Here is an 18190-nt window from a genome sequence, read left to right as displayed (position 1 = left end):
GGTTCAATTCCTTCTTAATCCTGTTGTCTTTAAAAAGCACCAAACCTGTCAATTTTAAAGTTCAACATTCAAAATTAAAAGTTAAATGCGCTATGAGACATGACTGAAGAGGTTATTTGGTGGTTTGGAGGGATTGCAATTTTCAGTGCAGCTGAACTTGTGTCTTGGTGTAGCTCATCTAGGAACAAAGAGGGTTTCAAATGCAGAGGTTATTGGAGCAAACTCTATACCTGAGCCACTTTTAAAATAATGTCCTACTGAGGATTGAAAACTGGCCAGGAAGCCTGTGAAAGAGGTGAGTACTGTATGTGGCGCATCATGGTAAAGAGCTGCACATTGTTAAAGACACTGTGAGTTCAATTCCTGCCAGAGGTCTTCAGCCCATTGACTTTAAATAGCACATAATCTAATGCATGTTATTGTTTATCCTAACCTTTATTGGAATGTACATCCAAGTTTAGTTGCAGGAATCTGAGGGCAACGGATGTAAGAACAAAACTGGACAAGAACATCTGAAACAACCACAACCAAATTCACTCTATCTGGATGGAGGTTTGTTTTAAAGGCCGAAATGAAATAGGCTGTTTTTAAAATGTAAGGAGTAAAAAGTACAGATAATTGCGTGAAAATGTAAGGAGTAAAAGTAAAAAGTCGTCCGAAAAATAATTACTCCAGTGAAGTATAGATAACCAAAATTTCTACTTAAGTAAGGTAACAAAGTATTTGTACTTCGTTACTTGACACCTCTGTTTGTGCACCATGGAAGAGTGCCCGCCAGAGTTCTTCATCCAGTTGTCTTTAAGTAGATCAAAATCCACTTTTAGAGTTCAACACTCAAAATGAAAAGATAAATGCGCTATGAGAAATGTCTTCCCCTCAAGGATACTGGTGGTGTGGAGGGATTGCTCAGGGCTCTAAGGTGCCAATGAAAGGGTGGTGCATGCTGGTTCAAACCCTCCCCATCCTCAGTATCTGAAGGGGTAGAGGGATCACACCTTATACCTCGGCCACCTTTAAAATTACGTCCTTCTACTGCGATTGAAAACTGGCCAGGAAGCCTGGGAAACAGGCAAGAATGTGGCGCCTCATGGTAAAGAGCTGAACATTGTTAAAGAGACTGAGAGTTCAATTCCTGGCAGAGGTCATCAGCCCGTTGACTTTAAGTAGCACAAATCCACTTTTAGAGTTCAACGCTAAAAATGAAAAGATAAATGCACTAAGAGAGATTTCTTCCCCCCAAGGATACTGGTGGTGTGGAGGGTTTGCTCATGGCTTTAAGGTGCCAATGAAAGGGTGGTGCATGCTGGTTCAAACCCTCCCCATCCTCAGTATCTGGAGGGGTAGAGTGATCAGGGAGGATGAGAGGTTAGGGGGGGGTCAGGTAGGAGGAGGGGGCTATGATGAGGGCTAGGGAGTAAGAGGACAGCTGCAGGGCTAGGGGTATGAGGTAGGAAGAGGAAGGCTTGGGGGATAAGGTTAGGGGGGCTCAGGTAGGAGGAGAGGACATGAGGGCTAGGGGTTATGAGGAGGGCTAGGGAGTAAGAGGACAGCTGAAGGGCCAGGGGTATGAGGTAGGAAGAGGAGGGCTTGGTGTTGTCAGGAAGGTTGAGAATGGCTTGGGGGGTTAGGTAGGAGTGGGGCAGGAAGATTGAGGTGTAAGAAGGGGCGTGAGGCAGGCTAGGTAGGAGTGCTCAGAGGATCAGGTAAGAGGACATGGTGGATCAGGTGATAGGGCCTTTTACAAATCAAAGCTTTGAAAAGGGTAATTACTTTCCTACCTCAACCCCAAGCTGTCTTTCCTCATGTCCCTAGCTCACCTCTTACGCCATGATCCCCCTTGCCTTTCTCCTCTAGTTCTCCTGCCCTCCTCATCCTACCTGACCCCCTCCTCAGCCTACCTGACCCCCTCCTCATCTTACCTGACCCCCGCCTCATCTTACCTGACCCCTCCTCATCCTACCTGACCCCTCCTCATCCTACCTGACCCCGCTAGCCCTCCTCATCCTACCTGACCCTTCCTCATCCTACCTGACCCCCTCCTCATCCTACCTGACCCCCCTAGCCCTCCTCATTCTACCTGACCCCTCCTCATCTTACCTGACCCCTCCTCATCCTACCTGACCCCCCTAGCCCTCCTCATCCTACCTGACCCCTCCTCATCCTACCTGACCCCCTCCTCATCCTACCTGACCCCCTCCTCATCCTACCTGACCCCCCTAGCCCTCCTCATCCTACCTGACCCCTCCTCATCCTACCTGACCCCCCTATCCCTTCAGATACTGAGGATGGGGAGGGTTTGAACCAGCGTGCACCACCCTTTCATTGGCACCTTATAGCCATGAGCAAACCCTCCACACCACCAGTATCCTTGGGGGGAAGACATCTCTCTTAGTGCATTTATCTTTTCATTTTTAGCGTTGAACTCTAAAAGTGGATTTTGTGCTACTTAAAGTCAACGGGCTGAAGACCTCTGGCAGGAATTGAACTCACAGTCTCTTTAACAATGTGCAACTTTTTACCATGAGGCCCCACATTATTGCCTATTTCCCAGGATTCCTGGCCAGTTTTCAATCGTCAGTAGAAGGACGTCATTTTAAAAGTGGTCCAGGTATAAGGTCTGATGCCTCTACCTCTCCAGATACTGTGGGTTTTAACCAGCATGGACCACCACTTCATTGGCTCCTTAGAGCCCTGAGTAAACCCTCCACACCACCAGTATCCTTGGGGGGAAGACATCTCTCATATAGCGCATTTATCTTTTCATTTTGAGTGTTGAACTCCAAAAGTGGATTTAGTTCTACTTAAAGACAACTGGATGAAGAAGTCCGGCGGGAATTGAACTCACAGTCTGTTTAACAACGTGTGGCACTCTTCCATGGTGCACAACATACTTGCCTCCTTTGCAGGCTTCCTGGCCAGTTTTCAGTCCTCAGTTGAAGGACGTCATTTAAAAAGTGGTCCAATTATAAGGTCTGATTCCTCCAGATACTGAGGATGGTTTGAACCAGCATGCACCACCTTTTCATTGGCGCCTTAGAGCCCTGAGCAAACCCTCCACACCACCAGTATCCTTGGGGGGAAGACATCTCTCATATAGCGCATTTATCTTTTCATTTTGAGTGTTGAACTCCAAAAGTGGATTTAGTTCTACTTAAAGACAACTGGATGAAGAAGTCCGGCGGGAATTGAACTCACAGTCTGTTTAACAACGTGTGGCACTCTTCCATGGTGCACAACATACTTGCCTCCTTTGCAGGCTTCCTGGCCAGTTTTCAGTCCTCAGTTGAAGGACGTCATTTAAAAAGTGGTCCAATTATAAGGTCTGATGCCTCCAGATACTGAGGATGGTTTGAACCAGCATGCACCACCCTTTCATTGGCACCTTATAGCCCTGAGCAAACCCTCCACACCACCAGTATCCTTGGGGGAAGAAATCTCTCTTAGTGCATTTATATTTTCATTTTGTGTGTTGAACGCTAAAAGTGGATTTGTGCTACTTAAAGTCAACGGGCTGAAGACCTCTGATGGGAATTGAACTCTCAGTCTCTTTAACAATGTACAGCTGTTTACCATGAAGCCCCACAATCTTGCCTGTTTCCCAGGCTTCCTGGCCAGTTTTCAATCGTCAGTAGAAGGACGTCATTTTAAAAGTGGTTCAGGTGTAAGATTGGGTCCAATAACCTCTGCATTAAAAGCCTCTTTGTTCCAAGATGAGCTACACCAGGACACAAGTTTAACTGCACTGAAAACTTTTTATCTTTGTCCTTTGTTTCAAGCTTTCAAAATGTTCAACATGTTAAAGAACATATTGAAGAGGGCACCGAACCTCAACACAAGCAGATACTCCTATTTAAATAAAAAAAACTGACTAGTTCTCACATTTGACAGAGCATTCCTTGGCGTAATTTTCTGATAGTTTTGCATAGAATTGAACTCAGTCCTGCAACATCTCAAACACCTCCTGAGCTTTACAGCAACCCATCAAACCAACTAAGTGCCACAAGATTAACATGTCCAGACTAAGAAAAGTAATGCGTGTAGTGGCAGGATGGAGACGCACATTTTGATGTAAAACACACCTGGGTGCACGTTACGGTTGGGGCCGTATTAACTGCCGAAGGACGGGGTAATTTTAGTGACATGACTCCACCACCAGGAGTGGCTCCTCCAGTGAACAGGATACCTGCTGGATTCTGCACAAACTGAGTGGCCATGGCATGAGTCGTGCGGCGACCATTGGGTGTGAAGACGACAAGATCAAAATTATCACCCCAACTGTGGATAGGGCCGATGCGTTTCTCTAGGCCAACTGCGCGCAGGTACATATCTGGGTCCTCAGAAGCATATTTGGCAGCTGACTTCCGGAACCGTAGGACTTCATCATAGGTAGTGACAATGCCATGCTCATTTAGGTTCTGAACCAGTTCTGAGCTACCATGCTTATGGTTGAGTTTCACAGCAAGCCCCAGAGTTGTCTGATTCCAGCTCCTACTGATGTGCTGCTGGATGCATTGAGCAAGTGTAAGTGATGGTTTAGTCACCTTTCCTTCCTTGGACATGAGACTGGAGACAAGCTTGAGGAGGGTTGGACTTGTGTCTTGTATGACCTTGTCATGTCGGAAGCTGCCAAGGTCATATTCACAGGGCAAGGGAATATTCCGGACCTCCGCCCGCACTCTCCTAACAAGCTTGGTGACATCATCATCATCACTAGAGGTTTCAGCTTGTTTTACTAGTTTGAGTGACTTACCAACGCACTGTCTAAAGCCAACAATAGTTAGGCACCCTTCAACCCTCAGTACAACTACAGTGTCACCATAATAATCACACAAGTTGGATAGCATCTGCTTCCTGCAGAGGTCCCCCGAATTAGCTTCATACACATCGTGTAACTCTGACACAGTCCAGGTCACCGACTTGTTTGCATTCATGTGGTCAATGACAGCAGCTAAGCAGCTATCAACTGGTTTATAACTAACACTTGCACTTGAGTCAATAGGCGCCTTCCTAAAATCATTGTAGCACGTGGTGTGATACTGGGCATCAGTTGCAGGCAGGTCCAGGACGCCATTCACCCGTAGCTCCACTACCCTAGCCCAGTCATCCTGTCGCTCATCACATTTAGAGGGTTAGGGTTAGGGTTAGCTCTCTTGATTCTGAAATGTAAGTCAAATGTATCAATAACCTCAAAATCGGCTAAAATTAATCAAAATCGGGAGTTGAAATTGAAAGTGTTGAGTTGAAATATGGCCACTTCTGGTTGAAACTGCCATTTTGAATTCTGAAAATGTCAGAAATGGATTCAGCATCATCAATAACCCCCAAAACCACTCCAATATTGTCCAAATTGGCCAAGCAATTGCTGAAATATTGTCCATATATGTGAGTATGCTAATTGTTGCTAATTATGGCAATTATGCTAATTGCCCAAGATATGCAAGTTAGCATCCGGCAGTTTCTAAATGCTGGGGACCTATACTGTACATTTCTAACATAAACCTTTGGGGTACTCAACATTTCCGGGTTCACAATAGGGCTCTATAGGCTGGCAAATAGACTAAAGTGGGCCATGGCCTCTGAAACAACCATAACACTGGATATTTATCACAAAATAGGTAAGTTTTAAAAGCAGAGGCCGTAGACTCCCCCTCTTTTAGCATATATTGACAGGAGGGACATCGGTAGTCGACTTGTACAGACTTATGAGAAAATAGCAGCATAGGGAAGAACAATCCTGTACAGTTTTTTTGTTCAGAAAAAAATACCTTAGAAGGTTTTGACTACCTCAGTTTGTCTTAAGCCTCTGACAATACTTACACATATTGCCCTCTTGCCTGATATTAATGGCAATTTTCCTGCAAATCTATATTCCAAGTAAAAATCATGTGCTATTGGTATCCCTGACAAAAATGTAAACAATTCTGTAATACTAAGAGTTATTTTAACACCTAAAATATATCTTTCTGAGGCTTATCTCTCCAAATATTTGACACAAGTCTCTGAAATAGTTTTGACCAGATAACTGAAAAATATCAGAGATTTTCTATTTATTCTGTTTCATCTTGTATTATTTTGTCATGCCTTTTAGAGCCATAGGACGTATCTAAAATAAGAAAATCCATTTCTGTCAGTTTATGAAAAGTCAGTGGATGAGGGAGAACGCATCTGACAGGAATACATGTAAAGTCTGAAGCTGCGGGAGATCGACAGCTCCGTCTAAGGTGGAGTTTCTACATCTGTAGGGGTTTATCTTTCACTAAGAGACACCTGTCGGTGACGACATCGGGGAATGCAAACATAATAATGTAATCAAGCAGACAGATTACCAATGAAAATGTCATTAATGGCAGACATGGTTTTGAAATATTCATTCAAATTAGCCACATCATTTAGGCATGGATCTCCTCCTGGCGAGTGCAATCATTGAACTAATTAGGTCAGTCAATGCAAGTTGAAACAATCTGAAAGGCAATTTTACTTTCCAATTAATTCTAAGCAAAGAGAATGAAAGCAATCTAAGATGCAAATGTGTGAAGGAACAGCAAGGACAGACAAGTGTGTGCAGAATGATATAAGATTTCTGACAGGAATTCTGTGTAAAAACTTCTATTATTCTCCAAGGTTTTATGTCTCTGTGATTTCTTTATTTTGTAACAGGCTGAAAAAATTTTGGAAGCATCTCAGGAACCCAATGCAGTGAGGTTGATGATATTCTCACTTTCTGACTTTCTGACTGGTTGCCGTGTGCACATCCAGTTAACTAACATTGACATTGAAGGTTGGGAAAGAGATCTGTCTCTGAATTATTTTTTTTTCAAATGGCATGAAATTCTTTTCACACACTGATAGCAGAAAAATAATTAAATGCTATTTCACCAAAACAAAATTGTTATATGTAAGAGTGCTCTAAAAACACTGGCTAATAATTGTGATGGAGACGATCAGAACATTGGCTTTTGTGCACTTTGGTGGTGTGGCTTCAGGGGCACTTCTGAACGAAAGGAGTTGTAGTGTTTTTCAGAATCTCACTGTTAATTAGGGATGGGAATCAAGAACCGGATCTCAAACAAAACCAGTTCCCAGTAGTCAATTCTGTGGAATCGTTAACCCGTCTGCCTAACGATTACCCTTATAGGATCTGCCAACGTCTGACGCTTTTGCATAATGACTTCATGTACATGCTCAGAATGTTTCCAACATGGTGTGGAGGCAGAAACGCACCAAAGTTTAGTTATATTTCACAAAAAAGGACAGGATACTAGGGTCAGGTGCAACCTTAGACTGTATATTACAATGGATGAAGCATTCGGTCACATGACCCTTTGGTTTCTGAGGACCAGTTTTGAGTTTTGAAGCCTGTTTTCCTTTATACAGAGCACAGCCATGTCACTCAGCAAGCCCTCTGGAATGGACCCATTGCACATCAATCATAGTTAGCTTTGCTCACAGCTACTTCACCCAAACTCCGCTGACATATCTGCAGATCTGCCCTCTTTTACAGCGGGATACACTGTTTGATATATTGACTTGAGAGTGAAATAAAAAATGGCCGTCCCGTTTACCTGATGCTGGGTTTGTATAAACGGATAGTTTCTTCACGAAGGGCTGAAGCTCGACAGATAAGGAAATGATAACGGCCAGCGATTGTCTGAGCCGACTGCCAAACAATCATATTGGAAATAGATTTAATGCTGTGATATAAGCTCCAGGCATGGTACAAACCAATCCAAGCAGTTTTTGAACCAGGCTGTAAATATGATTATTTCTGCTCTAAAGTGGGACATTTTACATGGAGGTCAATGGAGATGGACCATGGATGTATAAAATTAACTGGATACCGGACAGAAAAATGGCCGCCGTTCATTTCAATGGAAGTTGCTCACCTGGCGCATACGCCGAAAAGGTTCCTGACTTCCGGGTTTACGACCGCATTGTGGGGCCCATAGAGCATGCACAGTTGAGTCACCTCCCATGATGCTCTGGGGCCTCCCATCATGCCCCGGGGCAATGACGCGAGTATTAATATGTATTAATATGATATATTAATTAATGTATATTATTACATGTATATTATTAAATATATTATTCATGTATTAATATAATATAATTATATAATATATATTAATATAATACATCCATGGAGTGCACGGACACAGCCGTGACGTCACGCCCAGAAAGAGACTTTTCATTGACTTTTCTGGCCGTTAGAAAACATTTTTGACGGATATAAAGTCCATGACTTAAAAATATAGAATACAAAGATTAGTAATTGCCGGTGATTACACCTGGAGGTGTCCTGTGAACAGTTTTAGAGGCTTCTCTTTTACTATTGCGGTCTATTGGAAAAAAGCTTTTTGGGCCCCATGGGATTTCTTGTTGCAGTACTGCGGCTGGCCACTGGGAAAAATCGGCGTGCCTGCTGAGTGGGAGACCGGGGGCCTGAGATGGACTCGCTTTTGCAGCCGCCCTCTAGCGGTCAGTCGAGGAACTGCAGCGAACCGTAGTCCTGCATGAGCACCATTACAGAAGTGAAGTGAGATGGTTTATGTTTGGTTGCAACAGGTGCAGATCACATTACAGGGGGGAAATAGTTCCAACACTGAAAATCTTTCTGCATTAAATCTGTTAAAGTCCAAAAGTTGATCATTGTGATTGTATTAATCACAATGTTCATTTGGTTGAATAAATGTTCCTGTTTTTCAGCTTAATCCAACTATGAATTAGATGAATTTGAGTACAGAATATTGCTGCATTGTTGAAATTAAAGTGTTAATGTAACCAAAGTAATTTGTACTGTATATAACTGGATGAGAATCAATAAGGAACCAAATCGGTAAATTCTTAACAATTCCCATCCCTACTCTTAATATTTGATTTTTTCCAAATTCTCCAACGCAAACTTTTCCAATATGTCCACCACAACCTTTAAGCAACGACCATGTCTCTTTATTTGCTAGAATGAGTCCCTGAGCTTGTGTCCATAACAATGCAGGACATCTCAAACATGCTTCATTTTGGGTAACACAGCAGAAGTGTTGGGAAGGTGCATCTTTCGTTCTTGTCTTTCCAAAAACATGCACGTAATAATTAATAAGAGCGTATTTATGTGCTTTGATGTGAGCTGCAACTCATCTGTATGTCCATCTGCTGCAGTAAACTACTTCACAGTAATTGAATCAGCTACACAAACACCAGCCTGTGGAAGATGAAGGCCAGTTGTGTTGTGAATCAGGTACATTGTTATTTGGAATGACTTTTGATGTTTTTCACATTATTTTTGCTTTAATGAGTTTAATGCATTTCAATATACATGTGCTGTCTTTTCTGGCACCAAACCAATGTAATTTTCTCATAATTGTGTAATGGATATCTATAATGAGTACATCAAGAAGTCTATTTATGACCTTTTAGCACAAATGATGAGGATTAAAAACAACAACAATGAAAAGAAAAAAAACAATAGTGAAACATTTCCTCTAAAACTACTGCTTTACATTTTGTTGTGCGTGTGTGCGCATGTGTGCGTGTGTATTCCCAAGTTACCTTTTTCCATTGTCTAAAAGCATGCATATATGTGCCTGCATGATTGGTATGGCTCTGTGAACCTAAAGACTGATGACCCATGCAGGTGCATAACTAAGATTTGAATAACTGATGCATGCTGTATCTTTATATTAAAACTTTACCCAAACATGTTGAAGTTCTCACGTCACCATGGTGCTTACAGCATAATTGAATTGGAAAATGCTGCCGAGATGAACCATCGGTATGACAAAGAAGTCTACTATGTGACATGTTTTTCCATTTTTTTTTTTTTGTTTTTTTTTATCAGCCGTCACCACTGAGTGTTACCATAGAAACACAGGTCTGAGTTCACAGTTAGTCTATGAATAAACACTGACCAAATACGTCATTCTTTATTTCTGTTAAACTTAAACTGGCACCAGCGAGGTCAACTGTTCAGAGAAGACAGTTTCAAGCAGTCTGACGCTACGGAGCGGTCTGAAATGTTTTTGTGAAACGCACAGCTGGAGCCAGCAGTAACATTAATAAATCTGCTAGATTGTGATCCAGCCAAGAACACGGACTGTTTTTGGACAGGAATGAGGAGCAAACTCTGGTTTCCAACACTGTGAAACTAAAGAATCACTGTGACAAATATTCAACCCCTCAAGCTGATTTAGAATACTTCGTCCTGCACTTATTTTGCCCGTCATTTTCTCACGTCTCTTGTCACGTTGTCTTCATTCTCTCTCTCTCTCATTCCTACAGCTTCCTCAACTCTCCACCCTCATAGATCACACTAGAAGTCTCCAGAACGACTGCTGCTTTGTTTGTTCATCCAGTAATTGAGTTCCCCTGCCAACTCTTTTTCAGACTTATTATTTTACTATCTGTTGCTTTCTTTTCTCTGATGCCAAGTCAACTCTCCATGTTGGCTCTAATGCAGGACCTCAGCTGACATAAATCTCGTGTTCACTAGTGTCATTCTGATTGTGATTTGGTTCAGTGTAGGAACCTTTACTCTCTAGATTTATCCAACAGTAACATTTCAAAGTGAACCAATTCAAGCAGTCTCTACAGTCACACTACTTTTTTATTTTATTCATTTTATTATGAAAGTATGAAGTTTCTTTGCAGAGATATGTGCTGCCCATAGGCTTTATTTCTCACTTTTCTTTTTCTTAGTGTCTTTCAAGTCAGGGCTTCACCAGCTGTTGCAGCAGATGGGCAAAGCAGCAACCAATTTAACTCCATCCATTTCGGTTTAAGCACATGAGAAACTACCCCTCTGTCACTGCCTGTCTCACTCAGCCTCTGGCTCTGCCGTCATCTAAGCTGATTCCCCGCTCTCTTTGTCGAGGACGCAGCTTTGCCACTCTTTGATTTCCACACAACAGATCTTGGCAACATCAGATATGAAACAGTGGAACTGGAGCTGTACGATGTATTATTCAAGCAGCAACATCGTGATGTGCGCACATGCACTCGTACATACATGTCAAACTGCAGGATGTGCAGTATAAGTAAGGAAGACTGTCACATTCTTTGGGCTTTTTCTCTCCAGTTACTGTAGATTCAAAAGTAAAAGTCAAAACTGTATTTTAATGGCTTGTTTCAATCTGGGTGACGAGTTGGCTCTGATTTTATCCTCATTTGAGATGAACGTGATTATAATGAAGAAGAGGCAGTTTAGTGGCAATGCTTTACAAAAGCTTCCACACCAGCTGCAAAATGACATGGAAATTAAATATCTGTGTGTATGTTAGAATGTTAGATCTTGGATTGTAAGATGAGTTCATATTGTAATAAATATAACCCAAAACATATGTCAATGTCATTTTTTATGTTCAATCATGTTGATTCACAATGTTCTCAGGTAAATATTGAAACAAAAACATCATTTTAAGAAAGCAATCAATCAGCCTCTTTTAATATAGCACCTTACAAGAGCCAGATGCCAATCGATGTGCTTTACATCAAATAGCAAATAAAAAAGAACTTGAATGACAACAAAAAAAACAATAATCACAAGTTTGATCCGATTTGAATATAGAATGTAAATTCATTCAGCTTCAAAACATAACAGCAGAGGAATAAGACAACAATACAAACATTGGTGAAACACAAATGTTGTAAATACACAGCTTGCTGGAAAACACTGCCAGGTACTTAAAGACGGGGTGCTCAATGAATGGATGACATCACAGCTGTTAATATTTGAACAAAACTGGACGAGCCGGCTCCTTCCCCGGTTTCCCTCCAGTGCTCCCCATCACGAGCTCAAACCCTCCTCTTTTCAGTGAATGGTTGGAACAAACTCAGCTTGGGTTTCTCTCCAGGGTTCACCTTGTGCTTGCATTATCTTACTCAACCAAATGAATCTGAAATGTGGTTCCTACTACTAGATAAATCAGGTGGAAAGAATAGTGACTGATGTTAAAAAGAAACAAATAAACAAACACAAAAAAACTGATGAATCTATGATAAAATGAGATGAATATTTTCTTCAACTAACAATAATGATGCATGCATAAGTAAGAAACTGATACAATTATAGATGACATAATACCGTACTTTTACTATTAATTTCAAGACATTTTTTTTAATGCTTTCATATTTTCCTTAGCATTTGCAGTGCATTACTTCATAGTGTCTCTTTTGTAGTTTTAATAAATAGAGAGCAAAAAAAAAAACAGTGAACTGCTGCCAGAGGAAGAATGTGGGAAGAGGATGGCGATAACGCTGCTCTGGCAAAAAAATGGCTCACATCAACATTTTAAGAGAAAACCGCATGATGAGTTGGAATCTGTTGTGCTTTTAGGGATTTTTTTGTGTGTATATTCTGCCAAAAGAAGCATTAAACATTTGCCCAAGCAACAAGCAACATCTACTAAATTGATCCAAGACATCAAATATCATGTTGACACATAGAAATTTGAATATTATTTGTATAAAACTCCAACAGCTCTATTGATTCTCCCATTGCTCTAAAATTAGCATTAGTTTCAGATGACAAGGATACAAGTTCTGCTCAGCAGTCCTCTGCACATCCATGATGTTCATCACGCCTCATAAGAATCTCTTCTGAAAGTAGCCATTGGAAGATCATATACATGGCCATAAAGAGTTGCACGTCAGCAAGTGTACTAAGAGAGCCAGTTGAAACATTTAAACCATCACTCCTGTGCTAGGAAAACGTTTCTCTTTCACCTCTTTCTCTTTTTTTGGATCAGTGCAGTCATGCTGCCGGACTGAGACTCCTGCCGATTTTCATGAAAGTGGCCAGTTTTTGTCAGATCTTGCCAACTGCAGCATTCATTTTTGTTACTGGCTGGCAGGAGTGTCACCCAGCATGGTCTCCTGCTGTTGTAGTCAAGAATGGGCCACTGGTTTTTATCCGAGGTACCATAACCTTTCTTATGTTCAGGCTGCTCTCCTGACAACACTTTTACCAACCAGGTCTTTCCCTGCTGCTCGCTGGAAGCTTTTATTCTTCTGCAGCATTTTCAGGCAACTGCAGAGATTGCTGCGGTGAAAATCCCGACAGCACACTCCAAACTGCTTTCCACATTCATGTTTGAACATAAACTGAAGCTGCTGACCTGCACCTTTATAGCTCATTCTGCCCATGTTCAGCTACCGAGGTTAAGTTACAGGAAGCAAAGAAGGTCACCTCACCCTTAGGAGAAAACACTCCATACCGAAATATATTAACATAATTCTGATAGTCGCATTCAGTCCTAGGGCATTATGGGATATCTCTACGCTTTCGGCTTATAAAAGACTGCTGGTCACGGTTGAAGTGAGGAAAGCACAGGTGGAAAACTGCAGGACAACAAACAGGTATATTTTTCCTGTACATTATATATTTTTCAGTCTCTTTTTTCATATTTTTGAGCCAAAAATTTAAGTAAGTACAAATTATTTTGCAAGTAATAACGTAACAACAGTGACATCAACAGCTGTGTCTGACAACATTATGGACAGGATGCCTACAGAAATTGGGCTTTTTGTGAATGTGGGATGAATATTTAAGGCTATATTTATTTTGACAATTTCAACTTGACGGCCTTCCTTATTTATCCGAGATGGAAGAAGGGCACCTATAAATTATAGAGAGGGTGAAGGGGGAGAGGAGCAACAGCCAGGGGCAGTGAAAAATAAGCAATTAAAATTACCTCCAGTTGGTTTTGGTGATCTTGCAATTCAATTTTCTTCAGGAAAAGTTACTTTGTTGTAAAAAATTGTACCTTAAACATTGGTAGATATATTTTTAAGTTGTTGAATGACAGGAAGGTTAGTTGCACTTTGTCAACATACCAGTAGGGGCTCCAAAATTGAGTCAATCTCCAATCACAATCAGAATTTGGCCTCCATAAGGGTTTCACATCACTTATGGATGAATTACCACATTTGATAAAATTATCAAATTATTTTATTAAACATAATATGGTGTGTGGTGCTGTTAACTTTTCTCAGACACAGGTGCGACAGGTTTTGGGTTTACCTGGAAGCGTTTGGCGTTGAAGCTTAGATGAAGCAGCCGTCTTCTCTCCCATTAGCGGTTGCTAACTGGAGGACACCAGCCGGACTGCTTCTGGATCGGTGGTCTTCACCCCTGGTCCTCAACACACTGTCCTGCATGTTTTAGATGTTTCTGTGCATCAACACACCTGATTTTAATTAATTATCATTGTCAGTTTATCATCAGAGCTGGTACAAGTCTTATAATGACACCGTCATATGTGCCATGGTGTAGGGGTGGACTTTGCTGTGAAGGAATACTTAAAACAAGCTGGAGGGTCATTATAATTCCTGAGAGGCCTGTGGCCACTAAACCAACTGTCATTTTAACCAAGGCAGTAATCTGGCCAAGAGAAGGTCTGGCATGTGCCAGAGAGGCTGCTGGAATTGGCTTTGCCTTCATCATGTAGAGCTGTACTTCCCAGTCTTGAATTTACATCAGTTCTGTGTTTTCTTAGCTCCTAGTATCTTCCTTGAATACATATGATCATTTCTGTGTGTTACTTTTTGTTTAAAGGAGCTTGAGGCCGGATTGTGGCAGGATTTATGAAAACAATTCGTATACGTTTTAAGTTTTCTAGTAATAATGTCAGGTGAAGCGTTCCAAACCCAAAAGAATGAGCCCTCTAGTGTATCTCTCCGTTGCCTTGAACAGGCTGTGTGCTGCAAAATGTGCTGCAATTCGGTCCCGAATTTCCCGCGCTGTCCTGCGGATGTGACGTCACATGACGCTGCATGTGTGTTCTCCCCGTTCTCCCGTGCCGGCTTCACTGTTGGCTGCAGTACCCCCAACGGCCATCGTGGCGAAGGGTGGCGCTAGAGAGTCTCATTTCTTAAAAGGAGCCTCAAGCTCCTTTAAGTCAAAATGTTTTCTGGGGCTCTACTAACCGAGAATTAACACAAACGTGTACCAATAATGTATCTACCTGCCTAATCTTGTGCAGTTTCCTGTCGTACTGTGGCTTTGGTTTATTTGTGATCAGTTAATTGTTCCAGAGGCTTGGTCCATGCGTTTCAGGCTCAACATCTTGCTCTGGGAGGCTGGTACTGGGTTGGGGAGGTGGCAGGCCTTGAACACGATCATTAAATTCACTTGTTGGGGGGTTTTGATATTTGGGCTGTGTAGTTGATTGTATGGATCGTTCGATGCTGCCAGCAAACGTGCAAACAATTAGAAGATTGCTGTAGACTTTGACTCAGCTTGGTGCACAAATATGCATATTAATGAGGCCAAACTGTGTGACAAAGTCTGCTTTATTTGCAGAATAGACAGCTGATTTTCTGTCAACATACACTGAATCATGGCAGCAATTTGACTCACTCCTCTAGCAGCGCCATCCATCGAAAGCAGCAACCCACAATTACCATGATTAAAAAAGCAAGTCTTTTAACGAAGCGTAATGGTGAATTAAGTGTGAAATCCACTATTCAGTGTATGTGACAATGCAGAAGGTAAATGTGACAGGAATGTAGTGTGGAATTATGACTCCGGTGGTGGAAAATGCGTAGAGATTTGCAGTCTTATAATATGTAAATGCATGCCCACTCCAATTATGTTTATGCTCCACAAAAGCAGAATACTTTTGCATACACTTATGCAGCAACGTTCAGCCTCTCAAAAACAGACAAAACGAATATTCACTTTATGTGCATTTTCTTACAGTTCTAATTAGGAATGGCAGCTCTGCAGCCCACATTTGTAACCCGAGCCGTCCGTCATGTTCCCAACAAACTGCCTCCTTAGTGAGCTAACGTTTTCAAGCAGTACTGAATCATGCTCTCTCAAATGAAAGCTCAACGCATCAGAAGCAACAGAAATCCCCCACGTATACTCTCAAGATGGTTTTCAGTGGCCTTGTTGAGCTTTCAAGTCTCGTCTCTTGCTTTGGATGTTTGCCAGCGTCACGGTAACGTGTCAGGATGTGTCATCATCTTATCTAGGCAACACTCTTCAGAGGAACATGTCAAGGGGCTTCTTTTTTCTACAGGACTGTTGGAGTGCTGTGCAGACAGCATCAGGAGCCTGTTTATTTTTAGACAGCCCTTTAGTGGATTGTGTTTTGAGTGATTTAATAAGTGTCTAGAAATTTGGAGAAAGTTAACTTGGTTAAAGATATCAAAAAGGGAAAGGTCAGCAGAGATTAGCAAAGTAGGAGGAAAGCTTAACCTTTCTCTGGGTTGACTGGCAGACAGACAGAAGTGGCTTGATTGCAGCCATTGTGTACTCTTGTGTGTAATGGTAATTGCATATCCTGTTGTTTGGCATGGCTCATAAATATTCATAAGCTCCTATCGTAGATGATCCTATAACAGAGAATTACAAAAATAAATTGCTACAGCTGTTCTCCAACACTCGTGACTTCTCTAAGTGGAGTGAGGCTTCTTGGCCTAAGTCTTTCCTGGTCTACCATCCTTACTATTCCCCCCTTTGATACAAAGTATTTGTCTGGGTCCTTTAGATCTGATTTCCAAGAAACAGTACAAACGGAAATAGAAGAAACTGGCTCTGGACTGCATTGGATAGGCATACAAGCAACAAACGGCACAAGCAAGACTAGCACAAATAAAACGAGGCATCAAAGTAGGAATGCTGGTCAATGACAGTGAAGACGTGATTAGCAGTTCTGCAACCATTTTTGCTGTTAGAAATTTCTGCATTTGGAAGCTCATGTAAGACTCGACTACATCGAGCCTTCTCTCTTGAACTTTCACAAAGTCAGCATGTACAGAAGGCCAGGCTACTCAATCCTGGCGTCTTGTTTAAATTCTGGAGAACATCTCTTGCTGTACAGTAAGCCTTTTTCTTCAAGCCAAACTGAACTACTTATTTTTCCTCGTCTGAAGCTTTGTTATTGCGCTTTAACTTTTTCTGAAAGATTACAACATCTATAAAAGAATGCTATACATTTCTTTGGCTTTTTTTGTTGCACCAGACATAGACACTATGCTTTAAAGGAGACGTATACCCCCTTTCAAACGATACTTTTTCATGAGGTCTTCATGAAATGTCTAACATTTTTTGACCAAAATACTATATGCTTTCAGTATAAAAACTTTCTTATGTCTATGTTATCTCAACTCTGTTAACAACAGCTGGAGTGTTGGGGGAGAGGGGGGCTAGCATTTTACTCAAATCCATAGCCTTCTTCCTTGGGGTGCAGCTCTGCACTGCCACTTCAGAGGTACAAAAATGCACCAAAACGTAAAACTGTGAGTCATTAAAGCTGGACAAGCTAGATGATTTTGTTTTGATCTGGGTCAGTGATGTTACAATACCCTGCAAATATTAACCTCTTATTGATTTACATATTTTCACACTTAGGTGCCCCTGATAAAAGTGCCAAGGTTGTATCATGTGAGGGTTTTTTTGATGTTAGTCCCTACAGACAAAAAAAAAAGCTTTCAAGCAAATGAATGAACAAATTAGTAGGTTAACTTTTTTATGGCATAAAGAGGAGATGAACAGCTCGCTATCTCATCATACTGTATTTGTTCGTAAGCGCAAGCAATGCGCCTGCCAAAAATGGGAAATAAAAAAGTTTGCGGCAGGGGATTACATGATATATATCCCAATCAACAGCTGCTGCAGTGACTTTGTGGAGCCTGTTTGGCTGACAAGCTCCAGGTTGTAAAAGGATAATTGTTACAACACCTTCATTCTCTGCAAACCATAACACGTCAGTCATACAGTTTGGTTTGAGAGCGGACTAGACAAACGAGTTAATTAGCGAGCTTTAGAGGCCAGCTGTGTCCACACGGTGTAGTCTTTAAACTAATTAGCTATAAACATATGTCATCACAGTAAATATACAGATACCGGCTTTGCCCTTCCAAACATATGAGGGATCTCACAGGACTGTGTATAAAGAGCCAACTGCTGAGTCTGTCTCCAAGCTTCCATTTTGCTGTTTTAGCCATCTCTAACTTTGCTTTTTTCTTTTTTTTACCTACCAAAAGTCATTACATTTGGACATGAAGCTGGAGCTACAGAAGCCATGTACACACTGCTAGAAACATTGGTCAGTTGTGATACAGTTGTGATTTGGTCAAAGTGTTCAGATTTATAACTGCAATTGTGGGATCAGACTGTCACTGGATCATGAAAGCCTCCAAAAGTTGTAGACAGTTGTACAAAATTGTGCATCATGTATCAGCACATCAA

The 18190-nt window shown here is 41.6% G+C and overlaps 1 protein-coding gene across 6 annotated transcripts in view; it reads left to right on the top strand.

Annotated features, from left to right (window-relative positions):
• Positions 1-18190, top strand: part of LOC133422991 (RNA-binding Raly-like protein) — a 175847-nt gene that overhangs the window by 19237 nt on the left and 138420 nt on the right. Inside the window, exon 2 of one of the 6 annotated variants that reach the window (XM_061713070.1) lies at positions 17986-18047. The exons of the other annotated variants lie outside the window; for them this stretch is intronic. Within the exon in view, the coding sequence (XP_061569054.1) occupies positions 18024-18047 (24 nt within the window). The 5' untranslated portion in view covers positions 17986-18023. The remainder of the gene's footprint in view (positions 1-17985; positions 18048-18190) is intronic. 6 annotated transcript variants of the gene reach the window in all.

This window comes from Cololabis saira, chromosome 22, assembly GCF_033807715.1.
Source record: "Cololabis saira isolate AMF1-May2022 chromosome 22, fColSai1.1, whole genome shotgun sequence".
NCBI lineage: Eukaryota > Metazoa > Chordata > Actinopteri > Beloniformes > Belonidae > Cololabis > Cololabis saira.
The sequence above is the reverse complement of the archived record's forward strand: the minus strand, read 5'-3'. Positions and strand labels throughout refer to the sequence as shown.